Below are 25507 nucleotides of genomic sequence, written 5' to 3' on the forward strand. Positions count from 1 at the left end.
ATTATATTCGCCGAACATTAAGGGTTTTCATCGTAACGAATATTTCTTCTCCAGTTTCCAAGGAAAAAATGCCAACAAAGAAACCGTACGTGGGACGGTCGATTCTTCAACTCTGCGCTGCTTAATTTGGACCCGGGACTTTGTTAATTTGTACCATTTCCACGGGACTTTATCACCCTTTGAATCGCGTTAATTATAAATAGGACACGTATTGACAGTCGAAGTACTATTCAGATAAGTAACAATGGTTTTTCAAATGTAATTCGTTCAAATTCTAAAAGAAGAAAAGAGATTATATAATTCAATCCCTTTCATTTATAAAGTATATCCGCCGGCCTATCGATCAAATCGAAAATTCTAATATAAATGCTAATAAAGTCCTCTCCAAACTTATCAGTAAGTAATTCAACTGAGTAACCGCAAAATTTAAAAAAATGGGTATTATTTTCTTTAAAACGTTTAACTTATTGTTTTTATTAACAGCCCTTTTACGTTTGGTAATATGAGACTGTTTCCAAATGTATTGTTTTCAATCAATTTTAATTCTTTTATTCACCCGACTAAAAGAAGTCAATTTTATTATTTTACACCTCCAGGGATGAGTTAACAAACGAAAATAAATAAGAGTTCACGTCAAGAGTTTAAGTCTCTCATACATCAAAGTTTAAGAAAACAAATAGTAAAACTTTATTTGTACGTTGGAATGTAACATTCATTCCTTCAAATTAAGCTTTTTAAATTCGAGATAACTTCCTTTAAAATTCAAATTGATTCTTTCTGAATTTTTTTAACGAGGGTTCGCAACAGCAGAGGTCATATAAACCCTCAGGGTGCCGGTTTTTTTTTTTTTTTTTTTTTTTTGCCTTATGATCTTGCACATTAGCCATGGTACGAATTCTTGTGTGTTCAAATTGGGGGTTATCGGGAAAAAAGGGCCAGAGGCGACGGTGGGAATCGAACCCACGACCGCGGCGTGCCGGTGTTTTTGAAAAAAAGCCAATCTGTAAGTAAGTCGGGTTCGAATGCAGGGCCGCTGGATCCGAACCCGGGACCTTTACCTTGCAGTGATGAGCGCCGTGTCAACGCCTAAACCGTTGCGGCCACCGACGCCCCTAATTCTTTCTTTAAATTAATAAAAAAACTTAAGAGATGGAATAAAATATAAGCATATAAATTAAAATTCTTACATATTTCTAAATTCCTGTCTACCTCTTAATTTTCATATTGTATTTTAGATAAGAACCCATTTTATATTTTTTAAATACTAAAAATTAAAAGGACAATCAATTATTTTTATACTTAAATTTATATGATTTTTTATTTTAATTGTAATTTATATGTTCGGTGTTTAATGACTGTTAGTTAATGATTATTTGGAGATCGTGAGATGCGTTCTGGTGTGACGTAGTTTTTAGAAAAACATTTTCTTTGTCGTGACAATGTTTTGATCTTTACGGAGATCATCTTCAGCGCCTGGGATATATAAACATTGTTTAAATTATACAAATACATGTAGGATATGAAAAAATACTTTGATTGAATCGAATCTAAAATTTTCTACCATTGTATAAATTCATTTTTTTCACATCCTACATGTATTTGTATAATTTAAACAATGTTTATAAATCCCAGGCACTGAGGATGATATCAATAAAGATCGAAACGTTGGCACGATAAAGAAACGTTTTTCCAAAACCTACGTCACACCAGACGGCATCTCCGAATAATAATTTGTAATTTATATTTTAAAAGATTTCGAAATCATAGCAGAAATATTTTTTTTTATTAATTATTTATAATGTTAATTAATATTTTTATGCATTATAATTTTTAATGATATAATTGTAATTGATTTTATTTAAGAGCTTTTAATGGACCAGTTATTTTATATTAAAAAATTTAGCAAATATACAGGAATTTAATATTATATGCTTATTTTTCATACTATCTCCTAAGTTTTTTTTATTGCTTTAACTCGAGGGCTAATATTAAATTTAAAAGGACACAATTCAAATTACAAAAGGTTCATTTGACGACATGAAGCTATTTTACTTTGACTAAACTTAGATTGAAAACCTCGATGTTGTTTAATTTAAGTTAACAAAAAAGTTAATTTGTGGAAAAAAGCTTTATTTCAATCGTACAAATTCACGTTTACTTAGCTTAAATGGATGAACCTTTTAAACCCTCTATGTCGGTTAATTTTAAGTAAAAAAGTTCATTTCAAATTAACATTGAATAATTTGAAATTAAAAAGTGTTAATTTAAAATCAATAATAGTTAATTTGAAATTATTAAGGATTACATTGAAATTTAAAAGTGTTAATATAAAGTTAAAAAGGGGTTATGTGAAGTTAAAGAAGGTTAATTTGAGTTTAACAGGGGTTAAGTTGAAGTCAAAAATATTCCTTGGAAGTTAAAAAAAAATTACTTTGAAGGAAAAAAATATAATACAAACGTACAAATTTACTTTTAATAAACTTAGATGGATGAGCCCTTTTAACCTCAATGTTGGTTAATTTGAAGTTAAATCGGGTTAATCTAAAATTCAGCACTTAATTTGCAAGTAACAGAGGTTCCTTTTAAGTACGAAAGTGTTAATTTGAAATAAACAAAGGTTTATTTTAAACAAGAGTTATTTTGAAGTAAAACGTGGTTAATTTGTCGGAATAAAGTTATAGTTCGTGTTCAATTCGAGGTGTTTTCATTTGGAGGTTTTTTTAAGTATTTAGGTGAAAGGGTTTTAACACTTTCGTAGCATTTCACTTCCAATCTCTAATCCTTACCCCATTCTTTCGTTTTTGTCAAGAACGTTAAGATCTTGGTCTAAAAATCTTCATCGAAATACAGACTGCTATTGACCAACGTACATCCATCACTTCAGGAGTCCCTCAAGGCTCATGCAACTCTACTTTGTTTTCTGTTGTTACATTTGTTCTCTAAATCCATATAATATTGCTGCCATCACCTTTATACTGAAGACTCCCAAATTACCTTTCTTTCCTACCTTCTGACTTACAAGCTTCAATTATAAGAATTCAGGAGTTAAACTCAATTAGCTCCCCGGTTCCCGAAAATTGAAAAATACTTGTAGAGAGGTCCCTGGCTGTTGTATGTGGATTCAGTTCTCTCCTACATTCCTTACATCCTAGCCCTCCGTGTTCTATTAGCAATAACTCTATTTCATTCTGTCGCACCGTCAAGAACCTTTGGTTTGTCCTTGATCTGATCTCGACCAAGAAGCCCCTAATTTTCTTTTTTATTCTCCCTCATTTCGATTACGAATTTTTTGTGTACCTAGACCAGGAGGTGGATAGGTCATGACTTCTATCGCCTTGTGGGTTTATAGGACTGATGATGTGTTTGGGGTGGTCAACTAGGGTGAGATAAGAGTATATTGTGGAAAGTGGAAAATATTTTGGCGATTATTTTTTCAATGAAAGGGATTTTGAGGTTACTATCAAGCAAAAATTTGAGTAGGACATTCAAGACAGTTCTAGCTGTATCGCCAAATTAATTTTATTAATTTTCTAGTAGATTTTCAGTTTCTTTTTGTCGACGTTAGATTTAGGTATCAGTAGTTTGTCCAAAGCTCTGTTTAACTCATGTCATTTAAGTCGTGTGTGTTTGTTCGAGGATTGTCTTGAGTCCAAATAGAACCCAAGGAGAACGCAGTCTGTTCTAAGGAGTGGAGAATATTATTTTTGCTTCTACTTGTTTCTATTCGCCAATGGTTAATCTCCTCTAAAATGATTGACAAATCATGATCAGAGCTATCGTCGGCAAAGGACGCTAAGAGAGTGGACGGTGAGTCGGGATATCTGTGGTGTAGAGGAGGCAAATGATTGGTCCTAGTACGCTGCCCGTCTGGCACTCCCACTCCCAGAGAGCAATAGTCCAGGTCAACCCCAACTTAGTTCGCTAAGTAACTGAAGCCCTGAAAGTCGAAAATGGAGTTTCGGTCGTTCTTGACTTTTATAGAGAGATGTTGAAGGGCTCTTTATCATCCTCACTGCGAAAATGCATAAAACAATTCTTTGACAAAACACACCTCTCCCTAAAAAAAAATAAGTTGTAACTGTTTTCTTTTTCAGATTTTAACCCAGCAATTGATGGCAAGTACATATATTTTTCCTGTGACTAAACAAATTGACGTATTAATTGTAATAGAATTGATTTTTAATTTAATGGTTGATTTGGAGATATTTAAAATCGAATGGGAAAACTAATTTTAATTTTTATCTTAGTCAATGAAACGCCAGACCTCGGTTATTAAGCACTTGTGTTGTAAAACTTAATTTATTAAAATCTGAATCGCCATTATACAGAGTGATTCGTACGACAAAGTTCGTCAGGTACTTTCACACCTTCAATTGGAAGAAAAAAAAGTTCGCACCATGGCCCAATTCTCAACAATAGCGCAGATAACAACATTTTGTGTTTTTTCAACTATCGACGGTTTTTTCATAAATCTAATCATAGTTCTTGAACTGTGCATTTTTGGAGAAACAAGAAAAGCATTAAATTTGCTTTAAGATGTCGCCCTTCTAGAACTTAATCTAATTTTAGTAAAAAACACTATATCTCTCAAAAAGTGCAAATTTTAAAATTTATAAAAATCAATAAATTTGTAACCTCATTTTTACAATTCACCGTAGGACTTGGCAAATTTCATAACTACCTCATCGCTTGATAAGCTTTCCAGCGGTATACCCTTTTCTTTAATTACATCGTTTCAAAATGTAAAAATTTATTTTTTTATTTTTATTTTTTCCGTTCCTGTAAATTTTTTTTAAATGTGAAAAAAGTGGTGTCGGTGTGAAAAAAGTGCAAATATTTTGTCCAATTTTTCTGATTTTGTTGTTCCTATGTTTAATGTCTCTTTTTTACGTGTTTTGTCGCATTTTTCTTTCTTTTTGTGCATTTCGTTCAATTAAAGTTGGGAAATAAATTTTGCCCAGGACAAAAAGTTGAATTACTACATTAACCCCACCTCCTTTTTCACACCGACACCACTATTCACTTGCAACCGTTTTTTCCAATAAGATAGTAAATTTAGTTTTTTTTACAAGATTTATATTTAGCTGTTTTTAAAAATTTTAGTTTTTTTTACCAAAAATTAAATTGATAGTTCTAGAAAAGTGCCTTCTTAAGGGAAATTTAACGCTTTTTTCAATACTTTTTTTAGATTTCCCTACAAACGAAGAGTTCAGTTCAAGATTGATGACATAAATCGCGAAAAAGAAGATGGAAACAAGAAAATTGAATCAATAAATTAATTGACATGTTGAATAACATGACCTTAGATGTTTGAAAATTATTTCTATTTCAAAAGATTTATACTAAAATTTTGCAAATTTAACGGCCTAAACATAATTTATAACTAATTGTGACATTTCTTTAACGAGCTTGTTGAGTGAAGATTCTACCAAACAGCTTGAACGAAATTTTGCTAAAGAAAGATAACAATAAATACCTAGCTGGAATGCCGGGTTTTACATCCGGTTTACATGAAGTAAACATCATCCATTTTATCGTCAATTGATTATATGAGTAAACTTATGGATATCCGTGTTTTTTAAGTCTTTGGATCGTTAATCTGAAAAAAGAAAATAGAGGGAAATGCCATGTTCCCAAGCCAGGGCCATTCATTACCCACTCTTAAGTGGGTTCTACGGAGTTTTTTCCTTTTTACTCTCGTCCAGCTATAATAATTTAATTTACAACTAAGAAACAAATAAATTTCCTATTCGGGAAATGTTCAATGTATCAAATAACGCAGTATTATATTACGATCAAATGGCAGTTACAAATAAATTTGTATAAATTATTTTCACATCAAAGGCAATTGGTCATTAATAACATATGAACAACATAGGCTTGACTCAAGTTTAGATGGAGTTCACCCATAATGATGATGAAGAGACTACGATGCTGGTACTTTTTTTCTAGCACTGTAACCTTTTTTGCTTGTATTTTTACTAGTCCCTTATAATTTGTTAAGTTTATTGAAATTCTAATTCTTTATTGTTCTTGTTTATGTCTTATTGATGCCCCAAACGGGATTAGTTTTTGTTTTTCCCGAGACTTCCTATTAGCCAAGTTGGCTGTTACATGAAATTCCGTCATGACCTGAGACATATCTGAGCGTTAGGCTATTTTCAAAATTTCACGCTGTTCCAGACTAGTTTTGAATTGATCTCGTAGTCTCGAAGAGCTTTGAGAGCTGCCATGTTATATTATAGTTCTATACATTTTTATACCCTGCAGATGTTTTTACTGATGTCATGTTCACATGTTCCTATTGCTAGTATTGGGTTGTCCGGAAAATAATGCAGGATTTTGGTATTAAACAAAAAAAAAGAAACTAGTTACTTTAAAGCAATGTTCTTTAATCAAAATAATTTCCCATACTCTCAATACATTTCTCCCAACGTGTTGGTAACTTATTAATTCCGTCTGAGTAGAATTCAGAATTTTTAGAATTGATAAAGTCAATAAATGCATTTTCCAGTTCCGTTTGATTTTTGAATATTATGTGTTGTAAGTAGTGGTCCAGGTGTCTAAAAAATGGTAGTCAGTAGGCGAGAGGTCCGGAGAGTAGGGTGGGTGAGGCAAAGTTTCATAGCCAAGCTCCAATAATTTTTGTGACGTTACACGTGACACATGTGGTCGAGCGTTGTCATGCAACAAAATGGGCCCTTTCCGATTGACCAAAGAGGGCTTCATTACTGCCAATTTCTGATGCATGGTATTAATTTGGTTACAGTATGATTCAGCATTGATGGTTTCGCCAGGATTTAAGAAGCTGTAGTGTATTAAACCAAATGAAGCCCACCATACCGTAACCATTACCTTTTTTTGATGAGTTGGGGGCTTTGGAGAATGTATTGGAGCTTCTCCTTTGTCGAGCCACTGTCCAGAACGTCTAGTGTTATCGTAGAGAATCCACTTTTCGTCACATGTAACAATTCTGGCCAGAAATGGGTCATTTTTGTTTCGACAAAGAAGTGATGCACAAACATCAAAGCGCTGATTTTTTTGGCGATCGTTTAATGAGTGTGGAACCCAATTTTCGAGTTTTTTCACTTTTCCAATCGCCTTGAGGTGGTCAGCGACGGTCGTTTTACTGACTTTGAGTTGCTCTGCAAGTTCTCGAACAGTTGTTTTGGGGTTTTCTTCCACCACTGATCGCAGAACATCATCATTAAGAGAGGAAGGCCTTCCACGACCTTCTTCATCTTCAAGGCTGAAATCTCCCTCCCGAAATTTTTTAAACCACCTTTGCACAGTGCACTCATTAACACAACCCTCGCCCCAGACTTGGTTAATGTTTCTAGCCGTTTGGGCTCCGCTTCGGCCGAGTTTAAACTCGTAAAAGAAAATCGTACGAAATTCTCGCTTTGACATTATAAGGATGACTGAATTATTTCCAAGTAGCGGAATGCTACAGAGGTAAACAAACAATATCATTTGGAAGAGGATTAATAAGTGTTGACATTCATACAAATGAGTAATCCTGTAAACGTAAACAGAATATTTTATATAGATTTTTTTTAATGAAAACTTAAAATCCTGCATTATTTTCCGGACAACCCAATAATTGTAAGGTGATTGTAATGGAGCATAGGTCATAGTTCTGCTCTTTCATGGCCATTCTCGTACCATTTCCTCCATTGTGCTCTCTCTAAGGTGTTAGTCTAGTATTTTCTCTGCAATGCGGTTTTGCCCATTTCGAAATTTCAGGGTGTACGATGCATTTGCCCACATTAGGTAACTACTTTCTTTCCACTGTCCGATTTTCAGTTCCTAGTTTCTTAGTTCACTTCAATTGATTCGATCCTTCTTTTGAGAAGTAGTAGGTTATTGATTGTTCTTTTTGGACTTATGTTTTCCGGGTCTTCTTGTTAATCTAGTTGTCTTCGTTGAGTTGTTGGTTCCCATTCGAAGGGGCAGTTTCTTCCTTTTCGTTCCATAACCTACAAACTGACCGTTTTCTCAGATGCCAGTAACTCATATACAGTCTTATCATAGTCAATTAGATCAATTGACCCGATTGTGTTTGTTAAGTTGAACATTATTGACTGTTATTAGCTACAATTCTTTTTGCAGAGGTCTCTTGGCCCTCTAGTTTAAATCACCATCAAGCGGTTGCTTCACGTTCGAAGATAATTTGGATGGCAGTCACTTCCTCCTCATTGCATAACTTAATAATGAGGTCATCGTTGAATACACACATTAGAGCCCTATCATTTTAGTGTTTTACCCGTTTTAGCAGTAGTAACGTGTGTGCTTGTTTTGACGTGGATTGTTTAACCTCTTGTGATTTTTATTTTTATTTTGTTCCAAGCTGTGTGTACGATGAAAACCTCTTAAAGGAGGTTCTTTACCCATAAGTTTAGTCTGTTTTAAGCACCTCTAGAATTTGTGTTTCTTTTTGCTTTATGTGGATCCATTCTAAGACAGAGGGTGGCCGCTAATACTTTTAGGTATTGTCTGTCTGATCTTATCAGGATATTTTAGCCAATGTAACCTCTTTTAAGAATTTATATCCCAAGAATGTATGTATTTCAGCTTGGAAGACAGAAAATACCTTCCTGGTTTTGGGGCCTTCTGTAAACCATAAGTCTTTTATTTTCTGATTTGCAGTCAGTTAAAACATTGAGGTTGTTGCAAAGGATGTCTCAGAGGTCATAAAGATAGCACCGATTTTTGGGTGTTTGATTGCATTTAGCATTGTTTTATGCTCAAAATCTTCAGTCTGCGTTCAGATTATTGTTTCTGGAGTCAGTGTGATCTAGAGTTTGTGCTTCTCTTGCGTTATGTAGACCCAATCTGAGGTAAAGGTTAGAATTTAGATTCATTAATTTCGTGGTCCGCTTGACAAAAAGGAGGGAAAATTCCAAAGGTGCAATTGAGATGGGAAGTTGGTGTCCGAGTGGATCGAGGTCACGATAGCTCAAGTGGTAGAGCAGCGGCGTATCAAGCCGAAGATAGTGGGTTCGAATCCCGCTCGTGCCATTGACTTTTTTATCTCAACTAAAAAAACCTTAATTAATTGTTAGAATTTAGTTTCTGGGCAAATAATCCTTTTGACCTTTCTCTCGCTAGTTTGTCTGTCGTTATCCAAAATACCTTTGTCCTGATGCCCATTATATCGTTAAGTCATGTTTTCCTAGGTTTTGGCGGGTTTAGGTTCACCAACTATGATGAGAAATTTTCAACGTGATAATACCTTTAGGGCTTCTTGGCTGTCTGTTTTCATTAATTGTTTTTTGTCAGTGTAACCTCGTAGTTGATTTTGTATGTCACCAACATTAATAGCATGTATCTCAGTTTGAAAGACCGGTACTTCCATAATAAGTTTGATTGCTCAGCTTTGTTTGTTCTTCCTTTTAGAGCCTATTCTGAGATAGTGGGTTATATTTTAGGCTCTGGGCATATAAGTGGGTTTGATCATCCTCTGGCCAGTTTGCCCATTACCCAAAATTCCTTTGCCCTGACGCTCATGATGATCGATAAATTATATTTTTCTAGGTTTTGGAAGATTTAGATACTATTTGCAATGTGATCTTTCAACGTGCTGTTAGGACTTTTTGTCTGTCGGATCATATGAGTATTTTTTTGTCAGTGAAACAATTTTAATGTTTTTGTGGCCCAAGCATTAATAACATGTTTTTCGGCTTGAAAAACCAAAGAATATATAATTCTTTATGTCGGTTTTGGACACATCAGTGCACCATAGTATTGATTATCTTCCGATTTTCAAAATACCAATATTTGGTACGAAATATAACTAAAGTAATAATTAACTAAAAATTAGTCTTTATTTCAATTAATTAATCTTTATGTAAGGTATTGGTTGAGATAAAAAAGTCAGTGTCATGAGCGGGATTCGAACCCACGGGCTCAATACGCCACTGCTCTAACTACTTGCCTATCGATTTACTTCGATCCAGTCGGACACCAACTTCCCTTCTCAACCTACAAACTTTCGAATTTTCCCTCCTTTTTGCCATTTTTCAAATGTCATGTAATCTATTTGATTCTCGGCGACAAGTGAAATGGTCACGAAGAGCTTTAGTGAAAATAAACTTCATTTTACTTATTAAATTCGTTAGATTTCGTGGTCCTATTGACCAAATAACATCATTCAATTAATTAATCTTTATGTAAGGTATTGGTTGAGTTAAAAAAGTCAGCTTCACGACCTTCGTAAATACGCCTTTGCTCCACCACTTGAGCAGCGTGTCTTCTATCCACTCTGACACCAACTCCCCATCTCAACCTACAACCTATCTTATTTTCCCTCCTTTTTGCCATTTTTCAAATGTCGTGTAATCAGGATTCGATTCTCGGCGACAAACGAAATGGCCATGGAGAGCTTTAGTGAAGATAAAATTCATTTTACTTATTAAATTCGTTAGATTTCGTGGTCCGATTGACCAAATAACATCATTCAATTAATTAATCTTTATGTAAGGTATTGGTTGAGATAAAAAAGGAGGGAAAATTCGAAAAGGTTGGGTTGAGATGGGAAGTTCGTGTCCGAGCGGATCGAGGTCACGATAGCTCAGGTGGTAGAGCAGCGGCGTATCTAGCCGAAGGTCGTGGGTTCGAATCCCTCTCGTGCCATTAGCTTTTTTTCATCTCAACTGAAAACCTTAATTAATTGTAATGATTTAATGAATTAGTTATACTTACTTTATGCTTACAAGCCATTACACTTATAATCTTAGGTTTCAAGATTGTAAATAGTTGCTCAAATTTATTAACCTTTTAAATTACTCAATCCATTATATTTCGTGGTCCGATTGACCAAATAACTTCTTTCGATTAATTAATCTTTATGTAAGGTATTGGTTGAAATGAAAAAGTTAAAAAAAATTAGTGAATACCTTACATAACGTTTATTTGTTATTTTGAACACAACTATTATGCATTAATATATGATGTTGGAAGTGGCTCTGGCAGCAAGCTGATGCAAAAAAGAAGTAATAATTTAAAATCGATTAATTTGAAGTTAAAAATTAATAATGTAAAGTAAAAAGAAAGTTAATTTGAAATTAAAATGCGTTAATTTAAAGTAAAAAAACAAGGCTAATTTGAATTAAAAAAGTGTAACTTAAAATTAAAACTTAATTTTAAATAAAAAAAATTAATTTAAACTTAAAACGAGTTAATTATTAATTTATTTATTATTATTTAATTAATTAAAAAATTATATATTAAATAATAATTATTATATATTTTGTTTTTGTTGTCAAAATAACAATATATTTTGTTTAAATATAAAATAATTGGGATCCTATAAGACCATCTTAAAATTAATTTCAATTAAAATTCAAAAATTATTACATATCCCGTAATGGTTTAATATAGAATGTGCTATTTGTTGGCAGATGTAAAATAAACTCTTCTTAGCAGGGTTGTTGTTATAAAGATTAATTAATAGAAAGATGTTATTTGGTCAATCGGACCACGAAATTTAATGAATTACCGATTACACGACATTTGAAAAATGGCAAAAAGTAGGGAAATTCAAAAGGTGGGAAGTTAGTGTCCGAGTGGATCGAGGTCATGATAGCTCAGGTGGTAGAGCAGCGGCGTATCAAGCCGAAGGTCGTGGGTTCGAATCCCTCTCGTGCCATTGACTTTTTTTTCATCTCAACTAAAAACCTTAATTAATTGTAATGATTTAATGAATTAGTTATACTTATTTTATACTTACAAGTCATTACACTTATAATCTTAGGTTTCAAGATTGTAAATAGTTGCTCAAATTTATTAACCTTTTAAATTACTCCAATCCATTATATTTCGTGGTCCGATTGACCAAATAACTTCTTTCGATTAATTAATCTTTATGTAAGGTATTGGTTGAAATGAAAAAGTGTCACGAGCGGTATTCGAACCCACGCCCTTCGAATACCGCTCGTGACATTTTTTCATTTCAATCAATACCTTACATAAAGACTTTTACATTATTATATTTTAAAAATTTTGATGAAGTTGATATGATCATTGAAAGCTCAAGGAGTACTGTTTTTTAGCGTTTCAATTTTAATACAAAATTATAATACCTCCTAAAAAACATAAGTTGATATTCGCCATATTGACTAAACAGAGTAAATTAACTTCGAAAGGTGGAAGGAGGTGTAGCAATGTATCATCCTATAGATTACAGAAACGCCTTTAGGGTTTACAGATAGGGAGACTTAAGGAAATTGCAATTCTCGAGCAATAGGTTGGGAGACATGTCTCAGTTCATAAGTCATTAACCTTATTTGTACGAGCGGAACACAAGATGAAATCTGTAACGGTATGAGATTCGCTAACTTAACCCTTGGTGAATTTTTTCTTTAAAAGCCTTATACAGCCCCGTTTCCCTTGTTATGATGGTGAATGTGAAAAGAAAAGCGAGGATTTAAAAGGTTAAAAAAAGTTTTGTATCCCGCCCATGGATAAGAGGAGATTTTCTTCCTTTCTGTTCAATAACTGTTATTGTCCATCATTCACGGCCCTTTGTACCACGGAACCATAACCGTCGTCTGTTTTTTTTTCCCTACAGCGATGAAAGGGCAGGCGCTCCGACCTTATTTAGAGCAACCGACAATCGCCATCCACTTTGATTTTCCGCTATAAATCATCGTCGCCATAACCGATTCTCATGCCTTTCCTCGCCCGCATCCTGATTTATTTTACGAGTTCTTGCCTCCACTGTCGCATTTTTTCAGTTATATTCCAAGCAAGTTTCACATAATTGGCTTCTAAAGGTAATAATTCTTGGAATTAATTTCTTTTATAAAGTTATTGTATCACTGGTTGCCGAATTATCAATATTAAAACTATATTACATTGTTTATAATCAGGTTGATTGGCTACCCGTATGTCAAATTTCGTCAAGTGCTTCTACACCTCAAATTAAAAAAAAGTTTGTAGGAACCATGGTCGGATTCTCATCCCTTTCGGAGATATTCAACATTGTATGTGTTTTTTTATAACTATCTACGTTTTCATCATGTTTACTCGTAGTTCTTGAACTATTCATTGTTCGGGAAATACCAAAAAATCATTGAAAAAAAGCTTTAATTTCCTTTAAGAAGGCCTCTTTCTAAAACTTTCAATTTCATTTTTCGTTCACAAATACTTCATCTTTCAAAAACTGCTAAATTTACAATTTGTAAAAAAACTAAATTTATAGCCTCGTTGGAAAAATTCACGGTAGGGCTTCATTTTTCATAAAAACTACTTTGGTTAATAAACTCTTATAAACCTTATGAAAAAGCATAAAAAGAGAAAAATCCAACTTAATTTGGTTCTTCACGATGTTTATTGACTCTTTTTTATGTGTTTTGTTTGTTTTTTACGAATAATTTTTCTTTTGTTGTGTTATTTATTAGGTTAAAGTTGGTTAGTGCAACTTCTGTATTTTTTTTTTTTTGCGTCTGTGTTTAATCTAGGTATTTTATCCACTTTTTCTGTTTTAGTTGTTCGCTATGTTTATAGTCTCTTTTTTTAGTGTTTTTTGTCCTTTTTTAAGGATTATTTTAAAAAATTGATAAATTGACATACTTTTTGTCCTGGGAAAAATTTATTTTCCAACTTAAACTTAACAAAAATGTGTGTTACTTAAAGTGAGCGTTAGTTAATGATTGATTGATTATTTGGAGATCGTGAGATGCGGTCTGGTATGACGTAGGTTTAGAAAAGCATTTTCTTTATCGTGCCAACGTTTCGATCTTTATTGAGATCATCTTCAGGGCCTGGGATTTACAAACATTGTTTACATTTTACAAATACATGTAGGATGTGAAAAAAATGAATTTATATAATGCTAGAAATTTTAGATTCGATCAAAGTATTGGTACTCGCTCAGAGTGTTTGTTTTCTGTGTAATACTTTGATTGAATCTAAAATTTCTAGCATTGTATAATTTTTTTCACATCCTACATGTATTTGTACCATTTAAACAATGTTTATAAATCCCAGGCCCTGAAGATGATCTCAATAAAGATCGAAACGTTGGCACGATAAAGAAAATGTTTTTCTAAAACCTACGTCACACCAGACCGCATCTCACGATCTCCAAATAATCATTAACTAATGGTCACTAAACACCACACCTTATTTATTAGGTTAAAGTTGGTTTGTGCAACTTCTGTTTTTTTTGGTGGGGGGAGGGTCTGTGTTTAATCTAGGTATTTTATCCACTTTTTCTGCTTTCGTTGTTCGCTATGTTTATAGTCTCTTTTTATGAGTGTTTTTTTGTTAAGTTTAAGTTGAAAAATAAATTTTGCCCAGGACAAACCGTCACCACTTCTTTAAAATTAAATTTCTTAACGGAAATTTAACCCACTTTTCAATCCTTTTTTTTATTTTCTTCAATATTAAAAGTTCAAGAGGTACGAATATATTTATTATGAAAACCGTAGTTATTAAAAAAATATATTAAGAAGATAGAAAAAGCAATTGTACAAACAAATAAACTTCATGAAGATTGATTTGCAGGATTAAGAAATTTTGTGTAATGAAAAAGTTGAGAAACATTCAGAAGAGGTTTTTCAAGACCAATTATATGCCCAGAACCTATAATCGGTGAAGAATAAGCACACATGTTACTACAGGGTCAAACTCCCTAGTACCGAGAATGAGCGGTACGCTCATGGGAAGGTGGCGTGGTTCGTTTGGTTCAGGATTATGCGAACCATGGAAAACTTCCTTGGCTTGGGAAGTGATCAGTACGAAGAGTTACCACTGTAAAGTGTGGTTAGCAAGACGAAGGGAAAGAAGAAATCAGAAAAAAATCAACTAATGCCTAGAAAACATCGAAGGAACCGGGTCAGGTATATTCTGCGCAGTCTCAATGCTAAATAAACAAACTTATAGAAGTACAGCTTGGTCTTCCAAGCTGAAATACATGCTATTTATGTTTGTGTCATAGAAAATCATAAACGAGGTTACACTGATGAAAAACACTCAGCACGATATCAGATGCCCAAGAGGCCCTAAAACATAGAACGTAGAATCTAACACTCATGAAAAATAATCTTTGAACGTATCTAAAAATTCCAAAACCGTAGAAAGCACTTAACCCCGTCAAAACTAGCACACATCGCTTCACTGATTCAGCTGAGCTGGAAAAACCTAAATATCTTCAGCCATACATTTTTAGACTATGTGATGAGGAGGAAAAACTTATTAACCTAATTGGGCTCGCCACCATTAGGAGGTGTCCGTGTGTGATCTTGGTATGACTTATGCGCAACCTGGTAAACAAGACCTTTTCCCTTCTACACCCTGCCTCAGCAGACCAGAGCCTTATGTCTTATTTACATTTATATAATTTAGATGTTTTTCTTCCGTTCTAGCGGATTCTCCACTCATTTTTTTGACATTCGCAATCGTTCTTTGTAAATGGAGTCGTGTGGTCTCGTCGTGCCTAACTTCGCTGCCTTATCCGCTTTTTCGTTCCCGGTTATAATGTGCCCAGAAACCCATGCCAGGATGACCTTTTTCCACTGACATCGATCCTTTTAAGTTGAAGAGTAATTAATGAAATTATATATTTAACTTTTATTTTTCTCAATGTGCAATTATTCTTGGCAACGTCCTCCTTGATTACCTTGGCCGGCTACATTGAGTTGGGGTTATTTGAACTGTAGGAGATCGATTAGATTTAGAGGATACAAACGAATAAAATTGTTGTAATTATTTTTGTATTTTTTCATTAATTTCGGCAGTGTTTAATTGTTTAATTTTAATTTATTTTCCCCACCGTTTCAATCGGGGGGCTCTTTTATATCCTAAGTTTAAAACATTTTCTGTTTTATTCATGTCTTTCTATTTTATTTATGAAGGATATTTCATATATGCCTGTGACGAGTTGTATTTTGAGTTAGTGCCTTTTTATTGTCTTATTTAATTTCATTCCGGCTAACCGTGTTTTAATTGGATGCTTTAGAAGTTAGAATATTTTCATTTCAATGTACTGAATATAGAAACCTATTTTCATTTTACTGCCAACGAACATTTTCTGTTTAATCGATAATTAATTAAATATAATAAGGTTAGTTAGTAAAAGCACTGTTTGCACCTATTTTGAGTATTTACTCCTTATTTCGGCATATCCCCCGTTTTCAAGAATCCTATCGAGATCTTCACATTCCGCTACCTTCTGACGTCAAATACACAATTAAAAATATACCTATTCAGAAATCCCTTAGATTTGACCGCATTACCGCTTTCAATTCTTCGTAAGCTCCCAAGAAAAGCCATATTTTTACTAACCACATTTTATGACAACTCTCCCTATTACTCATTTCTTGTCGACATGAAAGGTTTCCATATGTCATCCATGTCCATGTGTTGCGGAAGGGTCACTCTTACACGATACTTTTTTCCAAATTAATCAAATAATTCCAAGTGCTATGACGGGACTTGTACACAGAATCATTAAGCTTTGCTCTTATGTATAATAAAATATTGTAGCTTGCATGGACTTCTTGGTTTTTTTGTACCCCATACATATTTATCATAGGTAAAATCGTTTTCCATCGCACTGTGGATATCAAAAATACTATAAATTTTTGAGGAGTTTTTTGTCACACATTTTGAAAGTCCTTTCATTCTAAAGAAACGTGATACAAGAATCTCAAACATTCTTGGAGTCTTTCTGAAGATATTGAAGTTTTCGATCGAAACTTGATAATTTCAGTTTATCGTGTAACTGATTGTTGTTCTTTAAAGTTAGATATTAAAAAATGAACAGAAATACATTTATATAGTTTATTAAATTAATATTTAATTTCTCCTGTTTCATCCTGTTAAAAATAAAAGGTCGTTTTAAATTCACACCGTGTGTAACTTTAATGAACGCTCAACGCTCACAATTACTTGTAAAAAGTTGTTCCAATTAAATACATTTTTTATAATTTTATCTTCGCCCTTAGTTATCATGTCTGGTTTTGTATTTTAATTGAGTGAGTTAACTTGAAATATAAAAAAACCAATTTAACGATTGGCTGAGAGCGGGGTCCTTTGAAAACTTCATAAACAAAATTCCTTCTTTTACCTGAAATTTTTCCTTCTAAAACTTTCCCCAAAGTTATCTTCGATTTATGCTGTCATAATTTATACATAATTAAAACCGACTTTCTTTCGGTTTTCGAGCGATACCGTAATTTTTGAAATTTTATTAATTAAAAGCCCTTTTAAGTAAAACGTTCTTTGGAACATTTTTAATTATAATAGATTTAACGAACTACACTTCCAGATGGTACTTTGCATAAGACGAATTTCTCATAATTCTTTTTCAAACAATATGGGAGCTTGATGTGGAACGCTTTACTTTTTTCACATTTAATAGAAGAATATGATAATGAAATATAATTCCTATCCAAGTAGGGCTCAACGTCCAAATTACCGTTGGGTGTTGCGAAAGGGTCACTCTTACGCAATACTTTTGCCCAAATTAATCTCAAATAATTCCAAGTGCTATGACGGTACTTGAACCCAGAATCATTAAGCTTTGCTCTTTTTTAGCAGACTTTTTTAGTTTTATAGTAGAGAAATTACATTTTAATGGTACACGCCATGCAATAGAAGAATGACATTTGCTAAGCATCTATTTTTTAAATATTCCTTTTAAGCATAAAATCGTAGGACTCTAAATATTCAGATAATTTGACCTTTTGCAAATACAAGATACGTTCAAACAGCCAAATAAAGACTGTATGTTTTTACCGGCAAAATAATTCGCCGGCCTTCATTCTACATTGAAAGCGGCAGATTCGATCAGAGCATACTCTTCTTGTTGGCAAATCCCTTTGGTAGAACTTACTTTTTATATTGCTTCCATCCCAATCCCCATCTTCTTTCAACAATTAGGGGTACGCCTGAATAGAGAGGACAGATGGGAAACTGGGAAAAATGGCACGGAAAAGTTGGAACGTCGGAACATGTTCATACATAAGTAACGTCATGAACTTACAAGTAAAATATAAAGAACAATAAAGAATTCTTTAAAGTTACGCAATCTACAAATAAGTGTAGTCCTAAGATTTTATTACTAACAACTAAACAGTGAAAAAAGTGGGCGAGGTCGTCCGCGAGGCTCTTGCCAAGAGCACAAACTGTAGATAGCCTGGAAAACCTAAGCCGAAAAAGAGGAATCGTCCTTAGTCTATTAAGAATAGGTCATACGTGGTTAAAACACAGGTACCTGCTCCTGGGCCAAAGTCCCCTCCTACATAATAAAAGCTTGTCATGCCTTGTCTCCTTACAGAGAGCGTGTAGCGAAAGTCTGCTTTCCCTATACAGACAGAATCGCAACAAAAACAATAGCATTCCTCTTCTAGGCACTCGCTGCAGCAAATTCTCCTGAGTTTTAGGGGGCGGGCTGTTGCTGCAGGTCGTCTCAAAGGGGCATACGATGTGAGGTGATGACGATTCGTTTGTGTAGATAAAGACCTTGCCAAAACATCTTGTACATCATTTAGGATCTGGCGGGCACAGGAAAGGGTTCCGTCTTGTAGCAATGACAATATTACTGTCCTCCCTTAGCGTCATAATGAGCCTTAATGTCGTAATCCAGTACCAGGACTACTATTGGCACTTACAGTCTCTCGGAATCGGCATAAGCCCGGGAGACTACGCTTTGAGGAACGTCAACTGCCTCTGCGATATCCACTTGCCGATGACCTCGATGACTCAGTCTCACAATAATATTGCGAAATTCTGCAAGATTATGTCTTTCCATGGTCAAAAAGAATGCTACTGGATCAAAATGGAGAAAAGACGAGAAAATGTTGTTTGTTTACAAAATGAGTAATCTTCATGTTTACTATTCTTAAGATTATTTGGAGATGATGCGGTCTGGTGTGACGTAATTGTTAGAAAAACATTTTCTTTATCGTGCCAACGTTTCGATCTTTATTGGGATCATCTTCAGGGCTCAAAGTGTTTGTTTTTGTGAATACAGTTCTCAATAAACATCGAAACGTTGGCATGAAAAGAAAATGTTTTTTCTAAAACTACTTCACACCAGATCGCACCTCACGATCTCCAAATAATCATTGGCTAACGGTCACTAAACACCACGCATAGTATTCTTAAGTAAATCCGTTATTAAAAATGAGGATTAACAAATTTGTTGTTTTTGGTTTGTATTTTCTATTTTGTTTTCTCCAACTAACAAGAATATATCAGTTAATTTAATTAAAATTAAAAGAATAAAAATAAATTACAAATACCCCTATTCATTTTTACGCAATTTATAATCCATGACCATCAATTTGGATTTATGCGTAATCATACCAGAGTTTAATATTGCCATACAGTTGTGGACATCGTCACATCCTCTCTTGAGAAGAAGGAATGTTGCCCGGGGGGCTTCGATCGAACCTGACACCTGCGTTTGGCCTGGAAAGTAAATGGCGTTTTACCCTCTACTTCCTCAGTCTCAAGTACTACTTGGCAGACTAGTACATTAGTGTATGAGTCGGATCCCCCACTCTCGTTTAGAGAAGGCGTACCCGGCGTTCCTCAGGTTCGTTACTGATGATACCCCTTCTCATCCCGACATCATTATCCTATTCTGAGAAGGAAGGTGCTAAGATCTTCTTACACCGATTATAGGTTCTGGGCTTATAATTGGTCTTGCAGATCTCCCTCTGGTAGATTGTACAGCCCAAGGTATTGTTAATTTATGTTTTCTCAGGTTTCGAACTCTTTAGATACATTTACCGATTATTTTTGATGCCACATTTTTCGTTCTAATGCTTTTAGGACTTCTTGGCTCTCTTATCTCACGATGAGTTTTTCCAGTAACCTCTTTTATGATTTTCTATAGCATAAACATTAATAGCATGAATTTCAGCTTGGAAGACCGAGCTATATTTACTGTACTTATATAATAAGTTTAATTACTCCAGTATTGAGATTGCACAAAATATACTTGGCCCGGTTCTGTCGCTAGTTTTGTAGGCATCTGTTGATTTTTTTTCTTCCTTCCCTTTTTAGGTTATGCCTTCCTATCCACCCTTTGTAATGACAACTTTCCATAAACTTTATCTGAAACCAAAGAAGTTCTCAAATGATTTACCCAATGACTGTTTGATCATGTTTAGCTGGAGCAACTTGTGTGCTTTTGTCATTGCGGGTTCTGTAACAATAAGTTTAGTGTGTCTGGCACCTCTAGAGTTCCTTCCTTTTACTTAAATGAACACATTCTTACATAGGGGGTCCTATGGTTGATTTTTTTTAACGAGGGTTCGCAACAGCAGAAGTCATATCAACCCTCATGGTGCCGGTGTTTTTGAAAAAAAGTCCATTTGTAAGTATGTCGGGTTCGAATGCAGGACCGCTGGATCCGAACCCGGGACCACCTTACAGTGATGGGCGCCGTGTCAACGCCTAAACCATTGTAGCCACGGACTCCCCGTTTGAACTTGTTACCTCGATTTTAGGTTTTGGGCGTATAATTGGTCCTTTTAATCTTCCTCTGGACTCTCCATTCATTACCCAAAATTCCTATGTCCTGACACCCACGGTTGTTACGTTGTTATGTTTTCCCAGTTTTGACTATTTTTGATGTGACATTTAACGAGATTAAGGCATTTAGGGCCTTTTGGCTGTCTGATCTCATGATTTTTTCTCTATTTTGCATCGTTCATTATTATCTATGGCATAATTTTGATTCCTCACTTTATATATTACACAGGGCGGGCGACCAGGACCCGAGGGGTTAAAAGCCTGAGTAGGCCCGTACCCCATCCCTAGAAGGTCCGGGACCTGGTCGGCTCACGAGTCCTGTATAAACCTATTGGACCTATTCACAAACCCCAGGATTGTGGACCATTTTATCCTGGGGAGTGTTTTGGTTATGTCCTCTCCTTCGAAAGTATTAAATCTTTCCCTAGCATACCTATCGCATTCTTTGANCCCCTGCTGTGTGTATTTCTGGATCTCACGCCTCTCTTCCCTCTTTTTACCAGGGTGAATCCTTCATCCGGATCACCCTGTACCTTACAGAGAGCATCCTTATCTCCTTCACAGCGCTCCAAAGCGGTGCAGCCGGTGGATAAAGGAGTACTCTCCACTATTTCAGCTTGGGATTGCTTGGGAGATTCCTCACTTTGGGATTGCCCAGAATACACCTGACTCGGTTCCTTTACTGTTTTCACCCTCCTTGCATTACCCTACACCATGACCTTAAGATTCCTTTTGTTTCCGAAGTAGGGAAAGCCAATTACAAAACCCTCCATCAAGCTCTTTTGGCAAATGACCTGGTCCGTCAGCTCAGTCTCTTTATCCTATCCAGTTCTCTCCCTGTCGTTTTATTAAATGGCCGTTAACCACGTCATGTTTTATGTATTGGTAATAAAATTGAAGAGTGAAATATAAAATTATTAGTAATTATTTATTTGTTCTTTAGGAGGCTCCGCGCTAGGTTTTATTTATAACATGTTTTTCTCTTAATCGTTTTTTACTATTGTAAATACTTAACCGTTTTACTTTAATTTTCCATTTGTGTAGTACTTTTACAGCTTCTAGAGGTATAATATTTAACTTAAGTAAGAACTCGTATATGTATTTAGTAGTCATAATTGGCCGTATTAATTATTTTAATTAATTATACTTTTTTTCTAAGGTCTTGGTTGAGATGAAAAAGCTATAGCTTTCAGCTTTTTCATCCCAACCAAGTCCTTAGGTAAAAAGTATAATTAATTAAAATTAAATAAGAACATTTGTGATTATTTTAACCAAGCTGATTTCTCATTTTTGTTCGTCAGGTATGCAATAAAGTCTTTGGAAACGCTTCTGCACTTGCTAAACACAAACTGACGCACAGTGATGAAAGGAAATATGTGTGCACCATGTGTGGAAAAGCATTTAAAAGACAGGATCATTTGTGAGTACTTTTCTGAATTAATTGAACATTTCAAACCAAGTTGTTTCTTGTGCTCAAAAAAAAAATAAAAATGTTTTCTTACAAATCATTTGAATTCTAGAAATGGTCATATGTTGACACATCGGAATAAGAAACCTTACGAATGCAAAGCTGAAGGCTGTGGGAAGTCATACTGCGACGCCCGTTCCCTCAGGCGACACACGGAAAATCATCACGCCGGCATCACATCCAACCATACACTTTCACCGGCCAACAGGGATGACGGGTCGCCTCAAAGTTGCATACAGTATGCCCCACCTCCGTCATACAGCAGCCCCGCACCACCAGCCTCATCGGGCAGTACCGTCAACGGACAAACCAAGCCTGTGTCGCAGCTTCAACAGCTTCTAGCCAGCGAACCTGCAAACACTGTCCCTTTTGGTTCGAGAGTAAGTTCATTTTTAGTCATTTTGCACGAAATGCTGCCTCAGATGCTACAGCATAATAAATAACTAAAACATACAAATATAATAAAACATGTAGAAACAGCTACATCATCTGTTTTTAACTAATACACTAAATTATATTGTAAGATAATTTATTTTAAAAATACTAATCGTGAAGGTGGTTGTGGTTGTACTAATGTAGTAGTAGAGGTAGTTGTAGTAGAATCAGTGATGATGGTAGTAACGGTAGTAGTGATGGTTGTAGTAGCAGTAGTCAAATTTTCTATAACAATTGAATTCCTAAAAACAAATGCCTCATAAAAAAATTAATATAACTTAAACCATATTGTAAACAATTAGAATAAACTTTTGTTTGTCTTGTGGGAACAGATGGATATGAAAACTTTAGGTAATTTTGTAGGTCAACTTGGCCTTTTCATAGTTAGATTTCAAAAACTGACAAAGCTTAGTCTGTTTCAACTAATCTGCACCAAGAAATGTTAAGTATTTGACAATATGTTTCTAATGGCAAAAATAATAATCAGATAATGTTTTTTTCTGGCTGTATAAAAACAGTGGTTGGGGCTGTAAGAAAAATCCTCCTTATTTCCCTACCAAAACCTCTCATTAGATTTATTTTTCTTTATTACATACATTATCATAAAGATGTATATTTTTCATTTGAATCACAGTGTATCATTAAGAAAACAGTGCAAAAATGTATGTTAAATTTATCAATTCCTTGATTTTACAAACTTGACTTAAAAATAGATAAGAAGATAAGAAAAACCAAATCAATTTGAAGACTGTTTGATTCGATTTGATAGTGAAGTGAATACAAAAAGCATGCAACATTTTTTTTTAACACAACCTTCCATAAAAACTGAAGTGACTTGAAGCTTTTCACTGTTATTGCTTTGCCTGAAAATTGAGCTGCTCTAGTGTAACTGCTTATAAGAGCTTCTAATTTGATATGATCAAGTGCTTAGAATTAAAATGAACATTTTGAAGATCATCGTAGAAATTAAAGTTTTATGGACTTATCAAAAAAATAATCACACTAATTAAAATGAAATATAAAAAGAAAAATTAACATCCTCTTTTATTTCGATAGTCTTCTAACAGCCAAAACAACAATGATGGCCTTACAAAACAGCAAATTGATCTCATTCATCAAATTATGCAGCAGACTCAGCATCAAGCCGTGACAACTACAGCTTCAACTCACCCAAAATGTCCATCTGCTTCCAGCATAACTTCATCTACGACTAGCTTAACAAAACAGAAAAATTGGACTGTCCAGGTAAAATTAAATATAATAATGCTCAGTGGCAGTGGATGCAAGGATTAATGTTAAAATGTTAATTGATACTTTCTTCAATTTAAACTAAATTTCACAACCAAAGAACTAAATTTTCTTAAGACTTTTCTTTTAAATACATCATTTATTTAAAACATTATAACAGGTTTCTAAATAAAAGTATATGAGAACAGACATACACTTATAACTTCCCCATATATATTTTTTTCATGACATGCATTTATTACAAGATTCGTGCAATAGTGCCTTAAAAACTGCATTAAAGAAAATTTGTTTACAAAAAAAATTATGAAACCTTATTAGTTTTATTAGAAACTGATGTACAAACCAAAAAGAAAAACATACACAAAGAACAAACAACAATGAAATGCATTACAACCATCATCTACCATCATTTTACTGTGCATACTGTATGAAACCTTAACAGTTTTATTAGAAACTGATGTACAAACCAAAAAGAAAAACAGTACCCAAAGAACAAACAACAATTAAATGCATTACAACCACCATCTACCATTATTTTACTGTGTGTAAACTTTCTTTTATCGGCACTTGTGTTTTCTTCCTCCCCTCTCCTCCCCTCAAACAGAACGTTACTTAAGTTTATTGTCAATGGTAAGTGGTCCAGGAAAGATTAAGAAAGAAAAATCAAAAGCATTTTTTCTTGTTCTGCTAGTAAACTGTAAAAAAAATTCTTTTATCAGGCATGGATTATGTTTAATTTGAATTGCCATTTGTCATTATATCCTTTGACAATAGTATTACTGAAATGGCTCTATAGGTGTAGATTTTAATCATAATTTATTTGTTATTTACATAAAATAATACATAACAATATGTTATAATTTCATTTAACTTAGATACTATTGTTAATCATTATTTTCTATCAGACATATTTTTACTTTATCTATTGCTATCTGTAAAAAATATACATGGAGCAATTAGTACTGATATCAAATTAGGAACGGGTCAAGATAGTGGATAGAGTGGAAATTATGGAAACATGTTTAGATCAAATCCTCCAAGAAGTCTTTGTGAATTAAGGTTTTCTTTAAAAAATCTTAACATTGCTTGATGTAGAAGGGAGCGTTGATGATGTTGTGGATGACATTGGATTGAAAGAATGATGTAGAGGGGAGTGTTGAGGTTGCGGTGGAGAACTTTGAATTGAAATGGTGATTTAGAACGGAGCGTTTAGGGTGCTACAGATGACTTTGGATTGAAAGAGTGATGTGGAGGGTGTGGTGGAGGACTTTGGACTGAAAGGGTGACATAGATTGGAATGTTGAGGATGATGTGGAAGACTTTGGATTTAAAGGAGTGGATTTTGTTTTCTCCATTTGGAGTCGTAGGGATTTCTCCCTTTAGGACTTTAATTTTTGTATATTATAGCTGATCTCTGCTAATGGATATCCTGGAAGATTTTAGTTTTTTTTATGAAGTAAAAAATTCTTCTCATGGTATGGCATCAAACAAAGGATATGTTCTTTGGTATCTGTGTCTTCTAGGCATAAAAGACATTGGTCATCAGAAAGTCCCATTTTTAAGTGGTATTTTTCTGGAGCTTGTCCCAGTTAGAATTTTTACTTTCTGTTGAGTAGGATTTTCTCTTTGTTTGGATTTGTTGGGTGATGAAGGATTTGGCCGAGCCCTACCGTAAGTCCAAATATTTTGGTGAGTTCTTTTCTTGTTAGTCTTATATGTGGGTTCTATGTAAGTTGAAGTAGAGAACTTTGGACGGAGGGATAACCTTTGTTGTAGTGCACTGGTGGGCAAGTCTGATGGTGTTCGTTTTTTTGATCGTTTAACTTTAATTTGCCACCGAATGCACTAGTCCAATAAGGTTTA

The 25507-nt window shown here is 34.3% G+C and overlaps 1 protein-coding gene across 6 annotated transcripts in view; it reads left to right on the plus strand.

The window, feature by feature from the left end:
• Nucleotides 1-25507, plus strand: part of LOC106672933 (mucin-5AC) — a 287198-nt gene that overhangs the window by 247025 nt on the left and 14666 nt on the right. For 5 of the 6 annotated variants that reach the window (XM_024224975.1, XM_024224973.1, XM_024224977.1 and 2 more), the window contains 4 exons: nt 4095-4115; nt 21795-21913; nt 22014-22341; nt 23453-23641. In XM_024224975.1, coding sequence (XP_024080743.1) covers nt 4095-4115; nt 21795-21913; nt 22014-22341; nt 23453-23641 — 657 coding nt within the window. The remainder of the gene's footprint in view (nt 1-4094; nt 4116-21794; nt 21914-22013; nt 22342-23452; nt 23642-25507) is intronic. The other variant, XM_024224974.1, reaches the window with a different exon arrangement.

This window comes from Cimex lectularius, unplaced genomic scaffold, assembly GCF_000648675.2.
Source record: "Cimex lectularius strain Harlan isolate CLEC.00 unplaced genomic scaffold, Clec_2.1 scaffold100, whole genome shotgun sequence".
NCBI classification, from domain to species: Eukaryota; Metazoa; Arthropoda; class Insecta; order Hemiptera; family Cimicidae; genus Cimex; species Cimex lectularius.